Source organism: Fusarium verticillioides, chromosome 2 (assembly GCF_000149555.1).
Source record: "Fusarium verticillioides 7600 chromosome 2, whole genome shotgun sequence".
NCBI classification, from domain to species: domain Eukaryota; kingdom Fungi; phylum Ascomycota; class Sordariomycetes; order Hypocreales; family Nectriaceae; genus Fusarium; species Fusarium verticillioides.
In genome coordinates, this window is record NC_031676.1 from 1,113,714 (window position 1) to 1,127,984 (window position 14,271).

Here is a 14,271-nt window from a genome sequence, read left to right on the forward strand (position 1 = left end):
CCCACCTGTAATCAATTCATCTCACAGCAGAATCACATGCGAAAATAAGGAATCAATTGACATGTGCTGAGAGGGGCACATTGAAACTCATAGACAATATACTATTCAGAAGATAAATGGATCTTTAAATGATATTTTATATTTTTTCTTTACAGATAGTACCATAACAGATACCATCATATGCCCTCATATTCTCAGGTCACAAAGAAAAGTTACCGTGACCAAGAAGCCCATATACCCAACTGCCTCTTCTGTAACCATATTGTCTACGCCATGCCAATGCATATCCATGTCTTCTAAGCATACAATCTCTGATCTCAAGCCGCCATTGCTCTGGCTATTTCCTTCTCTAAATATATGTCATCCTCAGTAAGCTCAGGCGAGGGCGTCCTCTCTCGTTTCGTCCGCTCGTGTCTTGCTGTTCGCATCTTACCTATTTTGTGCTGTCGAGTAGGCACTTCATCCTCAACGATCCTGTGCCTCGTCTCGCTCAATGCTTGGGGTGTTGAATCTCGTCTTGAAGACAGCTCCCACTCTGTGTTCCGCTTATCCTTTGGCGTCTGGCGCCCGGATTGTGTGTCCGGGAAAAAGCCTCCCTCAAACGCCACTGGCTCTTCCGCCGTCTTGAAAGCTCCAACAACCTCCTTGGTGACAGCCTCCCGCTCTTGTTTGTTCGTCGCCCTCAGAGACTTGATATGTTCAAGAGCATCGTCAAGACGCAATAGTACTTGCTTATGCGTGTTCTCACGCCTGTGGTCCGTGGCTGCCCTTGATGCCACATGCTTCATAGCCAATTTGACTGATTCCTTGCACTCTTTGCTACCCTGCCACCATTCTGACTTGGATATGAAGCTTCCAATAAGTGACATCAGGTCTCTGTAACGCCCTTGTCCAGTATAGGAGTGGATGAGACTGGCAAAGTTGAACTTGTTGTATGCCAGCTCGCCCATACCATTCTGTTGTGCTGCCATTTCGCAGACCTTGATCGCTGCTTCAGGGTTACCTTTTTGAGTGAGGACACGAGCCGCTTTGTTGTATACACTGTCATGGATGTGTTGACCCTTGGCGAGATTCTCGCGGAGTAAATCATTTACGTTGTCGCCAGCCTCAAGTCGAGCGACTAGCATAGGAACCAAAGCACCGCTGATGTCGTGATTCCTGATGTATGCCTCATTGATGAGACACGTCACTGTGCCAGAATGGGGTCCTTCCAAGTGAATGTTGGCAACAACAGCAAGTCGAAGGCATCGTGATGAATCACCAAGGCCCTTCTTGGTTGCCTCCTTGTAGGCGCTGTAAACACCGGTCCAGTCGTTGTCAAGCGCCAGAGTATTCATATGTTTGAAAGCTGCTCGCTCATAGATAGATATTGAGTCACCTCGGCGTTCTGGCAGAGTTGGGGCAACTCCATAGCTGTCTGTCTTCTCTCCTGGCAAAGGCTTGTGAAGGTCATGCAGGCCGCCTTCACTGGCGTAGCTGGTCAACAGAGGGTCCTTCAGCCATGGCGCAGAAGTTCGTGCATCCTTCAGCATACGGATCACATCAGCTCTCGATAGGTTCCAGTATCTGCAGCACTTGTCGGCAATCTCGTTGAAGAAGATCTGGTCCATCGCCAATCCACCATCTTGGCAGAACTGCACCCACGCAACGAGAGCTTGAAGATTGCGGGTTCGGCCGTGCCTATCCATAACAAAGAAAGCCAGGGGCTTGTTCAAACTCATGTGGTGGTTGCTGACAAGATCTCTCACAAAAATGTCCATCTCCGCGGTTGTGTGATCCTTGCAATAGATCTTTGTCAGCCAGGATAAAATATTCTGAAACTGTTCGGATTGCTTTGCTTTGGGTCCGAAAGCCTCGAGTCCAGCCATGACCTTGTCCCATTGTCCCAATTCAGCTTCGCGTACAATAAATCTGCCACGAAGCTTGACATCGACGCCCGAGGCCTTCGGTCTCATCTCGCGGAGCTGCGACATCTCTGCATTTGCAGTCGCGTCATCACCAGCATCAAGAGCAATGAGGGTAATTCTGCGTCTGACAGCATACTGAGTAGACGAAGAGAATACACTATTGTCAAAAAGACCGCCTTTCTGGAGTAATGTATAAATCGTTTTGACCTCCAGGAAGTCCTTCGTCTTCCTCCAGTAATGCATAAGTAGCCGAGTGACCCATTCATTGCGATTGGTATTCACTGCTTCCTTCGACTGAGGCTCAAAGCGAGATAAACTTCGCAGCAGGTGCCTCACGCCCTCAATGTCGCGGCTCCGGGAAAGACTGTCGAGGAAGGGCACGGCCAAAAGGCAAATATCCTTGCAAACGGGACGGACAGCTTCGAGTATGAGAGGGATGGTTCCGTATTCCCGAGACAATGCTGTGGACTGAAGTATCCGGATGCCTTTTGATAAAACCTCCTGTGCATCTTCACTCTGTGCTGAGGCCAGCCTTTTGAGCATTTTTGTAGCTCTCGTTTCATTCTGGACACGCTCATCGCATGGCAGATCTTGTGTCTCCATTTCCATAAGGAGATTATCCAACCGTGACCACGATTCTTGTTGTTCTATCAAGGCTTCATCGACTGACTCTGACTTTACTGCGCCAAATTTTCCATCACTTGCCGTTGAGGTGTTGTCCGTCGTGGATATTTTTGTTAAACCTGTGCTAGCGTCCTTTCTGGCCTTGATTGTCCTGGAATTGGCTGATCGTGTCCTCGGTGACGATGTAGTTGGGAGCCTGATCTCTGGAGATAACCTAATGGAAAGGGCGTTGTGAGAGAACGTGCTGTTTTCTGATATTCGTGATAATTCCTTTCGTGCTGCGTCCCACTCGTCCCATCTCCTCTGGCGGTTCTGAGGCGTGCTTGTTGAGTCCCCATCCTCAGGCAATGTTGTCTCAAAAGACTCTATATGCTCAATCTCCTTCAGGCGCGACAATTCATGCTCCAACGAGTCAATTCTTGTTCGTTGACGGCGTACAGCATTGTTGGTGGGTGCATGCGGGAAATCGTGGGCTATTTCGATTGGAAAGGTTTCTCGTCTACTGCTGTAGCTCTCGGCCAGCGCTGCGGAGTTGCGGTTCACCCGCGCAGTGTGAAGTTTCTTGGCATTGTCTAGAGCAGCTCGAGCGATGTTGAGTCGTCGACGTCGTTCCTCAGCAAGGATAATGACTGAACAGGACGTTGTTAGGAGAACACCACGGAGGGCGTTGACGGCGACCCTTGAAGGGGCAGGGCTTGGAGTGGCCATTCTAGGCGGTCGTCATCTTGATCCGGACCAATGCTGCCCCAGATCGGCTTTGTGAGGTCGTGGATTCGTAGGTTGATGTTCAATTCGTCGTCTCGGTATGTCGCTCGCAGTAATTGTCGTGGTATGATGCACAGATTCTAGGCCGAGTGAGATCCAACTGGATTGAAGGCTAGGTACGTACCCACCCGGCCGAGGAATCGGGACTTTGGGCCAATGAGAGAGCTACGATGGCCAGCAACATCAGCCCATTTTAGGTCAGCAGTTCTGGCAGTATCAAGCTCCAGGGTAAGCGGTTTTTGTATCATCTTCGTTGGGATGTCTTATTGTTAGAATTGTCATTGTCTAGAAGTCCAGTGCATCTTATCACTTCAATTAGTTCCTAATAATATTATATGTATATGTAATTACTTCAAAAGGCCAATACATTTCGGGTGGCAGGTCATTCAGCTATTAGACCTTCAGACTCCCATTTCCCATGTTGAGACCCATCCCCCGCAAGTGAGGTACACCATGGACAAAATATTAATGATGCGTTAATATAAGGTGCTGAGGATGTTGCACAAACCTAGAAAATCTCACACATCAAGGTGTTTGATGCCGATCTCGAACCACATATCTAGTGGATGCTAAAGATGTGTCTAATGCAAGTTGAACACTTCCCCATGTTCTAAGTCCGTTATCTCCATCTCTCAGCTGCTTGTTTCGATCATCTTGACAACTGCTTTTGCTGAATAATTACATGAACTGATCTTGATCTAGACGTATCAAGGTAGTTCCCCGTTTGAGTGTATCTTGAGAAGCCAATGGGAATATTTAGGTGAGTTCCTCGGACCAGTTTGAGGTCTTGTTACATAGGTTGGACATCAAGTCTTGTGGCATACGCCCGTATGCGCTTCGTTAGTGCCATGGAATGTGAGTCAACTTCAGTATCGTCTAGGAAGCATCACGCAAGATGTCGCTATTCTTTCAGCAAGTACGGGTCCGAAATATCCGTTTAAGTCCAGAAGGTCCGTTCCAAAATGATATGGATGGGATTGGTATGAGTTGCCAGTTTCGTATGACCGAATGTATATATAAAGTCGGAAGAGAACCCTTCACTTACAACAGAGAAATAACTCGCAACTCTTGTATTTGATAACATAAATCGAGCCGCCATCGATCGTTCTTATGCAGTAACACCACTGCTGCTGCCACTGCCGCTGCCACCACCATCACCACCTCCATTCACTGTCACTCCATCCTCACTAATTCTACAAATACACGGCCACTCTACTACTACATCTTTTCACCTCAACTTCTCACCTCTTCATCACCGACACTAGCAACCTATCGCAACAAACAATGGCTCTCCCTTTCGCACCACCTCCCAAAAGCCCTCTTGGGCGCTACCGACTGTTGTCACCAACTGCATCGGTTTGGGTGTCCCCTATTTGTCTTGGTACAATGAACTTTGGAAATGCTTGGTGAGGCACACCTCCAGTGATGGCATCTATTTACTGATGGTATCGTAGGAAAGAGTGGATGGGAGAATGCGACCAGTCCACATCGGAGTCAATCTTGGATTTTTTCTATGAACAGGTATGAACACCACATGTCGAATGTAAGATGTCGACAGTGTGCTAATGAAAGAACAGGGTGGAAACTTTATTGACTCTGCAAACAACTACCAATTCCAGGAAACCGAGAAATGGGTGGGAGAATGGATGCGGAAGCGCGGTAACCGGGATGAAATCGGTTTGTAACCCCTTCTCGCTCAACACCCAGTCCTGCGCTGACGCCTGCGCCCAGTTCTTGCCACCAAATACACCACCAACTTTCGAGCTGGACCCGGTGCTCCTAATATCATGGTGAACTTCACTGGCAACGGATCGAAAAGTCTGAGGGCTTCAGTTGAGGCCAGCCTTAAGAACCTGCAGACCGATTACATTGATCTTGTAGGTACTTTCTTCCGAGCGAAGCTCAGAATGATAAGCTAACAGTGCCACAGCTCTATGTTCACTGGTATGATGGCAACACCTCTATCCCAGAGATGATGCAATCTCTCAACCAACTCGTCCTCTCCGGAAAGGTCCTCCACTTGGGCGTCAGCGACACTCCTGCTTGGATCGTGAGGTAAGATGCAATGTGCCTTTCTACGAGCGAATAACTTGCTAAAAACTCCGTAGCAAGGCCAACGAATATGCCCGCTGCAATGGCCTTCGCCAGTTCTCTGTATATCAGGGTCGCTGGTCCGCGGCGTCCCGCGATTTCGAGCGGGATATTATTCCCATGTGTCAAGCTGAAGGCATGGGAATTGCGCCGTGGGGCTCCCTTGGAGGCGGAAAGTTCAAGACCGAAGAACAACGCAATGCGCGGGAAGGACGAAGAGTGGAGGCCAGCGAGAAAGAGATCAGAACCAGTAAAGTGCTGGAGTCGATCGCTAACCGTAAGAACACACTCATCACCAGCATCGCACTGGCATATGTCATGCACAAGACAAGTTATGTGTTTCCCATCATCGGTGGTCGAAAGGTGGATCATCTCAAAGCCAACATTCAGGCTCTCACCCTAAATCTCTCCCCTGAGGATATCCAAGAGATCGATGGGGCTACTGAATTCGATGTGGGCTTTCCCAACGACTTCCTGTATCGTGGGGGTAACTCTTTTGGAGGTCCAGACGTTTGGCTGCTCCAGATGGGTGGCACGTTTGACCACATCCAACCACCAAAGGTACGCCCCTCATAACAACATACGAATACATGTACTGATTTGTTATAGCCCATCTCACCGGCTGCGCGAGGGGAATAGGGCGTCCGTCTCAAAGCGAACTTTTGGCGATGGTTACCAGCTCGGTCTCGATCGGACTGGACGGAATTGGATTGGAAAGAGAGAATTGGTGCTGTGGTGATGCCTTCTATTCGATGGTGAGCCAGGCGGGATTGCTTGTTTGTTAGACTGGGACGAGAGCGAGCACACGGGTTCAGATTAAGAGGTTATTGGGGAGATCACCAGCACAGAAAACCAAAGACCAACCTTGCTTCGCAAATTCAAGACCTTTCTCTTAGAATATATTGTTATGTTGCTTGCTAATTAGCAGATGCACAGTGGTGGTAAAACAACTTTGAATCGAATCAGTGGATAGGGGATGAACACTTGATATTTCTTCATCTTCGAAGAAAAGCTCTATTGTTTAAAGGTAGGAGCTGTTCGGTGAAGCCTGCGTTAAAGAAACGGAGAGTGTCAGGAAAGAGCTATAGAGGGCAGGCCGCAGTGGCTCCTTCCTTCTTTCCCATCTGCGGTCGGGACGCACCTGACGTTGCCACTACGAACCGTAGGCCCCTCGAAGATTCACCAAATCATTCAAATATGTCTTTTCAAACAATTTTACCCTCTATAGAGGTGGACGACAGCCATTTTGCCGGTCGTCAAGTCGAGTTAGTGACAATGCACCAAATCCTCTTCATGGACGATGATAATACAGAATTCGGCCAAGACATTGGCAGTGGTCGAAAGAGAAGTCGAAGTCAAAGCTCTGCATCCTCCCCAAGTTTGGAAGAACACGATGATGCCGCCAGCCCCGAATCTGCCACGGATGAGTTCACGAATGTTGAATTGTGTGCCTTTATATCACTCTTATCTTCTTCAACGGTGTATTAATGCTTAAGAGTATCCCAGAAACACCTATCCGGCAGCGACAGACAAGCCAGCCCCTATTTGATAGCCCAGCAGGCGATGTTGAAAACCGAGCCAGTCAACTGCAGCTGCTACCACTTCGAGAAAGTCGACCAACGAAACGAAGGCGGATGGAGTCCATTCGTTCCATTGGAGATGCAGAGTATACCCCTCACCGACGGTCTTTACGTAAATACAGTCATGACACGCTTGCGCCTCAACAGAAAACTGACTGTCAAAGAAATCCAAGCGAGACGAAACAGCCAGCAGCGAGACGAAACTCCATCACCAACTAGAACACATACGTCTGAGTCGCCGGTAGTGACAAAATTGAGGCCTGTTCCTCAAGGAGCCCCTCGTTTGATTGAGAAGAAGGGGCAATACACAATCAGAAAAGGAGTTCGAATTCGAGATTATAAACTTCCGGGGCCTTCTCCGTGGCCATGTGCTCTACCATCCAATAGCCTGGAATATCAATGCCGAGATGGATTCGATGTGAAGGAAATATCGCTTGGATATCCTCAACCAATGGTAATTCGGCTGCGGGAGAATGTACACGAACCAAACACAGGGAACTACAAGGGTCCAAAGCCAAGAAGCCCATCGCTTGGGACAACTGAAATCACCTAGAGATACCTATACGTGGCTGGTCAGTAGCAAAAGAACTAAGAACAAATAGTGCAACCATTCACGGCGTTATTTTGAGGCTGCTCCATGACGGGTATCTTGATGCCACTTCCTTTAGATCGAGAATAGTACAGAAATAATAAATCAAGCCCCGCAACCACCAGAACGCCTTTTGGGATAACAAGACTGTCCAACACCTACCGCCTATTTGGCTCCCTTGCCCTTGGCTTCGTTCTCACCAAGCTCACGGATCAATACCGATGTCTGTCCGGCACCGCTGTAGTCCTCTTGGCCAGTCTCAAACCCAGGGCAAACACCCACAGCAAGATATCTCCCGTCGCTTGAGAAAGCAAGCGCAGCAACGCTGTTGGGGAATTTCTGGTACTGTTTGAGTCGTCGCTTTGCTTCAGCATCCCACAAAGCAGCAGTGCCATCGCCACCCCCTGAAGCAAATGTCCCATGAACAGGGTGGAAGGCGAGAGCATTTACCGGATAAACAATATCACCGTCACCATCTGGTGCTGCCTGCCGATGGCACTTGAAGGCGTACTTTCGAGCTTGGGACTCGGCCGTGTCCTCAAACCACTCAACTGCAACACGGCCTTCGATGCTGCTTGTGGCGTAGCCGGCGTCGTTGGGCATGCAGGACACAGCGCGGGTCAAATATCGTAGAGATGATTCACGTTGTTGCCATGGCTGCAAGTCAGATGAGCCAGTTGCGAATAGGTCGACAATGGTCTTCAGGTCGTAGATGTTAATAACACGGCCGGCCATGGCAACCACGATCTTCGTAGGACTAGCAGCCAGCGCATGAGGCTTGCCAGGGAGAGAGACCCTTATGGGGGTGCTTGAAGGATCGCTGAGGTTATGGAGGTTCAAGCTGCAATCCCATGACGCGGAGACCAAGATCGCTGGTTTCTGTTAGTATGAGTCAATCAGAGGGGTTCAATGACTCACAAAACTTTGGGCTGTAGGCTATAGATCGCACTGGCGCAGCATGCTTGCTCAGCAAGGTTTTCTCACCAGTCTCCAAGTCGATTCTGTTCATTGTTGTCAGCTTAACGTTTCGAGGCGTAGCCATTCGCATCCACTGACCTGTTAACACACCAATCCACGCCAGCAGTAAACGCTTCATTATCATTGGCGCCGAAGCAGACATCCAAGACTGGCGCCCGGTGCTCGTATGTGTTGACGAGAGTCGCCTCACCAGCTCCACCTGCGATGTCGTAGCAATACACCTTCTTATCCCATGATGAGACAAGGAGCTTGGTTCCAGAGGACGGCGCAAACGCGATCGCCGAGACCGCGTCGGTTGGGGGCGGTGAAAGTTCGTACTGAGTCGCTGAAAATCAATTAGCAAACATTCGCAACCTGACCGCAGGTACAGCAGTTTGGAACTTACCAGGAGCCATGGCTGAGTATGCTCTTGTCGACAGGCTTGGTGTTGATGAAGTTGTTTACCTTTGGTTCAGTCACGTGGAAAGCTCCCATCATGGCAATGAAAGTCATGGGCGGGCCACCTCAGGCGCAGCTGGCGGCATTATGCCCGAATTTTCAGGTACTGCCTCCACCGTCACTGCCACTACCAATGGAACGAAAACGAATGAGCATGGGAACGAGCCACACCCCGCCACAACCCCACCATCATCAATCGAGTGCACTTGCAAAATGTCAAAATTATGACTCTTCCCCTCTACATCCACTGTTGACGTGACGATTTACGACTTGATCGCACGAGAATCACTACCGATACTATCGCAGGAATAATTTATCAAAAATTAGACTTTTGGCTCTTTTTGAAAGCCCGACTTGCGATCGTTCGTGCGACGGCTCGACATCGATAAAACCCCCCACCTTATTCTACAGAAACCCGACCGAACCCTCTGAAACCTCAACAACACCGTTAAGATGGCTCAAAATCAACATTGCCGTTTTTACGAGGAGAAGTACCCGGAGATCGACAGCTTCGTCATGGTCAATGTCAAGCAGGTCAGTAGCAACCTGATCTGTCCGAAAGAACTGCCTCTGACCAATTTCAGATCGCCGAAATGGGTGCCTACGTTAAGCTTCTAGAGTACGACAACATTGACGGCATGATCCTGCTTTCTGAGCTTTCGCGAAGACGTATTCGAAGTATTCAGAAGCTCATTCGAGTCGGTCGCAACGAAGTCGTCGTGGTGCTCCGTGTCGACAAGGAGAAGGGTTAGCATCAAATCTATGTCGGGCTGAACTTTGGGCATGGATATTGATTTTTTGGGCAGGTTACATCGATCTCTCGAAGCGACGAGTCTCCCCCGAGGATATTGTCAAGTGCGAAGAGCGATACAACAAGAGCAAGATGGTCCACTCTATCATGGTGCATCTCGCCGAGAAGACCAAGCTCGATATCGAGAGCCTCTATGAGGCCATTGCTTGGCCCCTAAACAAGCGATACGGACATGCTATCGACGCTTTCAAGCTTTCCATCACGTCAGTTGCTCTTTACTAAAGTCGGACCACCTGTACTAACCTTGAGAAGAAACCCCGAGGTCTGGAACGATATTACCTTCCCCAACGAGGTGGCCAAGGAGGAGCTCAAGTCATACATCGGAAAGCGTCTTACTCCTCAGCCCACCAAGATCCGAGCCGATATTGAGGTCACTTGCTTCGGGTACGAGGGAATCGACGCCGTCAAGACTGCTCTCCGCACAGCCGAGGCCCACAGCACCGATGACACCCAAGTCAAGGTCAAGCTCGTCTCTCCGCCTCTCTACGTCCTCACATGCTCGACCTTGGACAAAAACGTCGGTATTACTTGCTTGGGAGAGGCCATCGTCGATGTCCGAAAGAGCATCGAGGGTGCCGGTGGTAACTTGACAGTCAAGATGGAGCCCAAGGCCGTTACTGAGAGCGATGACGCTGAGCTGCAAGCATTGATGGAGAAGCGCGAGCGTGAGAACGCCGAGGTCAGCGGTGACGAGAGCATGAGCGACAGCGACGAAAACATCCCTGAGACCATCTAGGTCATGGACAGACGAAGAGTCTCCAGGTCAGGATGAGTCGGCAAGACTGTTAGAGCCATGCCAAAGTACCCGCGCACGAGCGGGTTGTTGGACACGGAAAAGGGTGTAATAGAGGGCGTCTGGGAGGCTGAAAGGAAGCATGTATCCCGGAGTGCACAGCATCACTAAAAGTCCAGACTTTCATGTAGTTCTTCCGATGGTAGGAAGTGGCGTCTGAAACGGCGTTGATAACGAACAGTTCTTTGATTACTCGAGATACCGTCTCTTCATTGCATTGTGATTACTGTGTTTTTGGCTTGTTTCAGTGGGACATACTTAAGATGATGTTTCTTTAGAGTTATGATTCTGAAGCTTCATGTTTAATGCTGCCTGTCTCGTGCTGCCTTGCATGGCGGGTTGTCGGAACTAGCCGATAAAAGCTTAGACTCGTGTGTAGAATTTCTATACTTGGACTCACAACCAGCGATAGTCCCACTGCAACTCAAACTCACAGCAACGGGAATGCTGCTCTTCAACAACGCTCGTTTTGAACAATAGTTAGAGCCTTCGCAATGGTTCTCGGCTCAGTGTGGGCACGTCTCAGAGGTAATGGCCAACCCAGTCTGGCCAGGTCAACAGCTTTAAGACTCTTTGGATTCGCAACATGGATCCCAGTCATCGCCATGTTTAACCTGCACGTAGCAGAGCTGACTTTTGTCGACGGCGCATCTATGTATCCGTTGATAAACGACGACAAAGACTCTACTTTACGAAGAGATGTGATCCTCAACTGGAAGTGGTCTCCTCAAGAGAATCTGGAGAGGGGCATGGTTGTGACATTACGGTACGAGCAGACCCTTCTCAAAGCCTGGAAATAACCAATTGATGAGAATTAACATGAAAGTTGCAAAAGGAGTCCGCTACATCCCGAGACAATTGCAGTCAAGCGCGTAGTGGCGCTAGAGAACGATGTGATCAAGACAAAAGCGCCTCATCCTCTGCCAACAGTGAGAGTCCCGCAAGGGCACGTGTGGGTTGAGGGCGATGGACCGCCTGGATCGAGTCTGGATAGCAATACGTATGGACCAGTATCTAAGCAGTTGATTACTGGGCGAGTCACGCATATTGTGTTTCCTTTTCGCAAGTTTGGAGCTCTTCCATGGCGGGATCACCAGAGGCCATTGATGGAGTAGGAAATGAGATGTATTATATGTACCAAAAACTCATGAAGATATGTATAGACCTTATGATCAACTCAATTTTACAGTCAATTATTCGTTCCATCAATAGCCAAACATCAGACTTTATTCATGAGATATGGATGTCATTAACTCATATAATCTCACTGAAGCCTCCCGTCACTATGAATTAGGTACGCGGGCAGAAGTGGCGTATGATGGATGAGGTGAGATAAGATAATAGACCGAAAGCCCGTTCGGTCATTTCTTGAAATTCTTTCATTGGGCATTCTTCCATTGACGTAGTTAGCGTCGGGTGCTCTGAACCTAAGGTAGGTAAAGTGAAGTGCGCTGTAAATCCAGGTGCGGTCCCTGATCGGCCACTAAGAAACCGCTGAGCAGAGCCAAGTAGAGCCGCAATTCGCCAAGACCGGGTTCCTTCATCAAAATTCTCATAAACGACATCGCCCAGACTCTCGGCTCTTATCTATTCTCTGCGACCCTGCGACGCCCGCCCACTCGCCCACGACCAAACATCGCGACAGAGCGATCCCTTCCTAACAGTTACTCTTCTCTCTTTCTTGGGGATCCTCTTGTCTTTCTTTTTTCGCTTCCGAAGTCTCCCGCTTCGGGCCCCCCACCGACTCGTTCAACTGTTTCCTCCGATCCGAGCTCGATTCCCTGCTGAACCCGGATATGCCCTTGGGTCTTCAACAACAAGATTCTGACCTCGTCTTCGCTCAATCGACGACGGCGAACGACGGATCGACGACTGCGGCGAGCGATTTTGCGCCATCCCCCGAGCATCGTCATGCTGCTTGGACGGGTCGTCGCTCGGAAAGTAGTAGAAGCAAGACCAGTGACCAGAACATGACCGCACAAGATGTCGAGGCCGAGGGGCGACCGCCGTATCTTCATGTACGTTACAGACTATCAGGGTGCTATGATTGCATCGCCAAGCGTTTTCGACCTATTCGTTTCCGGGCGCGCTAACATGGGATCCCACGACAGGCCATGATCGCAGGTGGTATTGGAGGATCTACGGGCGATCTACTCATGCACTCACTCGACACTGTCAAGACGAGACAACAGGGCGATCCCCACGTTCCTTCAAGATACACATCGCTAGGACAGTCTTACTACACGATATGGAGACAGGAGGGTATAAGACGAGGTCTCTACGGTGGATGGATTCCTGCGCTTGGAGGCTCATTTCCAGGAACTGTGATGTTCTTCGGCACATATGAATGGAGCAAGCGGTTCTTGATAGATCACGGCGTGCAGCAGCATATTTCATATCTCACAGCAGGTACGGCACCTCGATGAGATCCAGAAGCAGTACAAACGCTAACAAATCCAAAGGTTTCCTTGGAGATCTCGCAGCATCCATTGTCTACGTCCCCTCAGAAGTTCTCAAGACACGCCTCCAGCTTCAAGGCCGTTACAACAACCCCCATTTCACCTCAGGCTACAACTACCGCGGTACTATCGATGCTGCTCGAACCATTGTGCGCGCAGAAGGCGCCTCCGCCTTATTCTACGGCTACAAGGCCACTCTCTACCGTGATCTACCCTTCTCAGCTCTGCAGTTCATGTTCTGGGAACAATTCACCACTTGGGCTCGCAAATACAAGCAGAGCCGCGATATCGGAGTTTCCCTGGAGCTTCTTACCGGTGCTGCAGCTGGTGGTCTTGCCGGTGTTATCACCTGTCCCCTCGACGTTGTCAAGACACGACTTCAGACTCAAGTCAACACACCAACAGAGTCCCGACACCCAAAAGACCATCATACCAACTCACAAGTTCGGCATATTTCTACCTCTTCTCCCAGCACACATCGACCACGACCTGGCGCCATCGCTCTCGACACCTCCTCCGTCTTCACAGGCCTACGGGTCATCTACCGCACAGAAGGCGTTGCAGGATGGTTCCGTGGTGTCGGACCCCGAGGAGTATGGACATTCATCCAGAGTGGCTGCATGCTGTTCTTGTACCAGCGACTCCTTCGACAGCTTGAGGTTCTGATGCCCGTCGAACGAGAAGAAATGTAAAAATCTCCACACAAACACATACACATACACCTTGTTCTCACCTTGTCGTTAACTACCTTACTTGCTATGATTTTAAAAATATTTATTCACGCGCGGTCGCAAGAAAAGTTTCCTCCCCGCTTCACCCCCCACCCTGTATAACTCACGCATTAGAGAAGCGGACTCTATGAGATGAAATGCAATGGAGATTTATGTACAGATAGAAAGAGACGTTTGGGGCTGCGGACGGCCGTCATTGCTGGGCGTTGGGAATAGAAGGGAATGGCTGATCAGACACATCAGGACATGAATAGAGATGAGAGCATGAAGCATAGAAGCTCTCTATTGACTTAACACTTATGACCCCTCAAATAGGGCAGATTACTTAACGACTGATTGAACGGCTCGAGATATTTTCCGATAAGGTGAATGGCGTTGAGGACTTGATAACTGGTACATGAAAACCTCTTGATAACAACAACGAAACTCCAAGTCAACACTGGTTTATAAAATCAGGGGTATAAAACACAACTTCAAAGCGCACTAGCAACAAACAGGAGTGAAA

General features: G+C 49.4%; 7 protein-coding genes across 11 annotated transcripts; 5 read left to right on the forward strand and 2 right to left on the reverse strand.

The window, feature by feature from the left end:
- Positions 1–86: 86 nt before the first annotated feature.
- Positions 87–3,365, reverse strand: FVEG_06182 (hypothetical protein). The gene has a single exon (XM_018894469.1). The coding sequence runs from the start codon at positions 3,237–3,239 to the stop codon at positions 318–320; it is 2,922 nt and encodes a 973-aa protein (XP_018751553.1). The 5' UTR covers positions 3,240–3,365; the 3' UTR covers positions 87–317.
- Positions 3,366–3,799: 434 nt separating this feature from the next.
- FVEG_06183 (alcohol dehydrogenase) lies at positions 3,800–6,307 on the forward strand. Of its 2 annotated transcripts, none has more exons than XM_018894470.1 (8): positions 3,800–3,910; positions 3,999–4,702; positions 4,751–4,817; positions 4,874–4,973; positions 5,028–5,173; positions 5,227–5,351; positions 5,405–5,948; positions 5,997–6,307. In XM_018894470.1, the coding sequence occupies exons 2-8, from the start codon at positions 4,581–4,583 to the stop codon at positions 6,024–6,026; spliced, it is 1,134 nt and encodes a 377-aa protein (XP_018751554.1). In that variant the 5' UTR covers positions 3,800–3,910; positions 3,999–4,580; the 3' UTR covers positions 6,027–6,307. The 2 variants fall into 2 exon arrangements, with proteins under 2 accessions (XP_018751554.1, XP_018751555.1); XM_018894471.1 differs by having other exon boundaries at positions 3,847–3,882.
- Positions 6,308–6,680: 373 nt separating this feature from the next.
- On the forward strand, positions 6,681–7,520 carry FVEG_15816 (hypothetical protein; the record flags this gene model as incomplete). The annotated part of the gene is made up of 3 exons (XM_018905033.1): positions 6,681–6,832; positions 6,886–7,079; positions 7,132–7,520. 3 exons carry the CDS (start codon positions 6,681–6,683, stop codon positions 7,518–7,520), a joined length of 735 nt encoding a protein of 244 aa, XP_018751556.1.
- On the reverse strand, positions 7,149–9,112 carry FVEG_06184 (cell cycle arrest protein BUB3). 2 transcript variants are annotated; one of them, XM_018894473.1, is made up of 5 exons: positions 8,920–9,112; positions 8,613–8,859; positions 8,475–8,557; positions 7,719–8,428; positions 7,149–7,526 (listed from the first exon to the last, which is right to left on the reverse strand). In XM_018894473.1, the coding sequence occupies exons 1-4, from the start codon at positions 8,927–8,929 to the stop codon at positions 7,722–7,724; spliced, it is 1,047 nt and encodes a 348-aa protein (XP_018751558.1). In that variant the 5' UTR covers positions 8,930–9,112; the 3' UTR covers positions 7,149–7,526; positions 7,719–7,721. The 2 variants fall into 2 exon arrangements, with proteins under 2 accessions (XP_018751558.1, XP_018751557.1); XM_018894472.1 differs by having other exon boundaries at positions 7,149–8,428.
- On the forward strand, positions 8,546–10,839 carry FVEG_06185 (translation initiation factor 2 subunit 1). 3 transcript variants are annotated; one of them, XM_018894476.1, is made up of 6 exons: positions 8,548–8,844; positions 8,905–8,935; positions 8,990–9,506; positions 9,557–9,719; positions 9,779–9,986; positions 10,036–10,839. In XM_018894476.1, the coding sequence occupies exons 3-6, from the start codon at positions 9,426–9,428 to the stop codon at positions 10,517–10,519; spliced, it is 936 nt and encodes a 311-aa protein (XP_018751561.1). In that variant the 5' UTR covers positions 8,548–8,844; positions 8,905–8,935; positions 8,990–9,425; the 3' UTR covers positions 10,520–10,839. The 3 variants fall into 3 exon arrangements, with proteins under 3 accessions (XP_018751559.1, XP_018751561.1, XP_018751560.1); XM_018894475.1 differs by having other exon boundaries at positions 8,548–8,935; XM_018894474.1 differs by having other exon boundaries at positions 8,546–9,506.
- Positions 10,840–10,986: 147 nt separating this feature from the next.
- On the forward strand, positions 10,987–11,824 carry FVEG_15817 (mitochondrial inner membrane protease subunit 2). The gene is made up of 2 exons (XM_018905034.1): positions 10,987–11,342; positions 11,412–11,824. Exons 1-2 carry the CDS (start codon positions 11,071–11,073, stop codon positions 11,689–11,691), a joined length of 552 nt encoding a protein of 183 aa, XP_018751562.1. The 5' UTR covers positions 10,987–11,070; the 3' UTR covers positions 11,692–11,824.
- Positions 11,825–12,138: 314 nt separating this feature from the next.
- Positions 12,139–14,127, forward strand: FVEG_06186 (hypothetical protein). The gene is made up of 3 exons (XM_018894477.1): positions 12,139–12,594; positions 12,688–12,981; positions 13,039–14,127. The coding sequence occupies exons 1-3, from the start codon at positions 12,373–12,375 to the stop codon at positions 13,699–13,701; spliced, it is 1,179 nt and encodes a 392-aa protein (XP_018751563.1). The 5' UTR covers positions 12,139–12,372; the 3' UTR covers positions 13,702–14,127.
- The last annotated feature ends 144 nt before the right edge of the window (positions 14,128–14,271 follow it).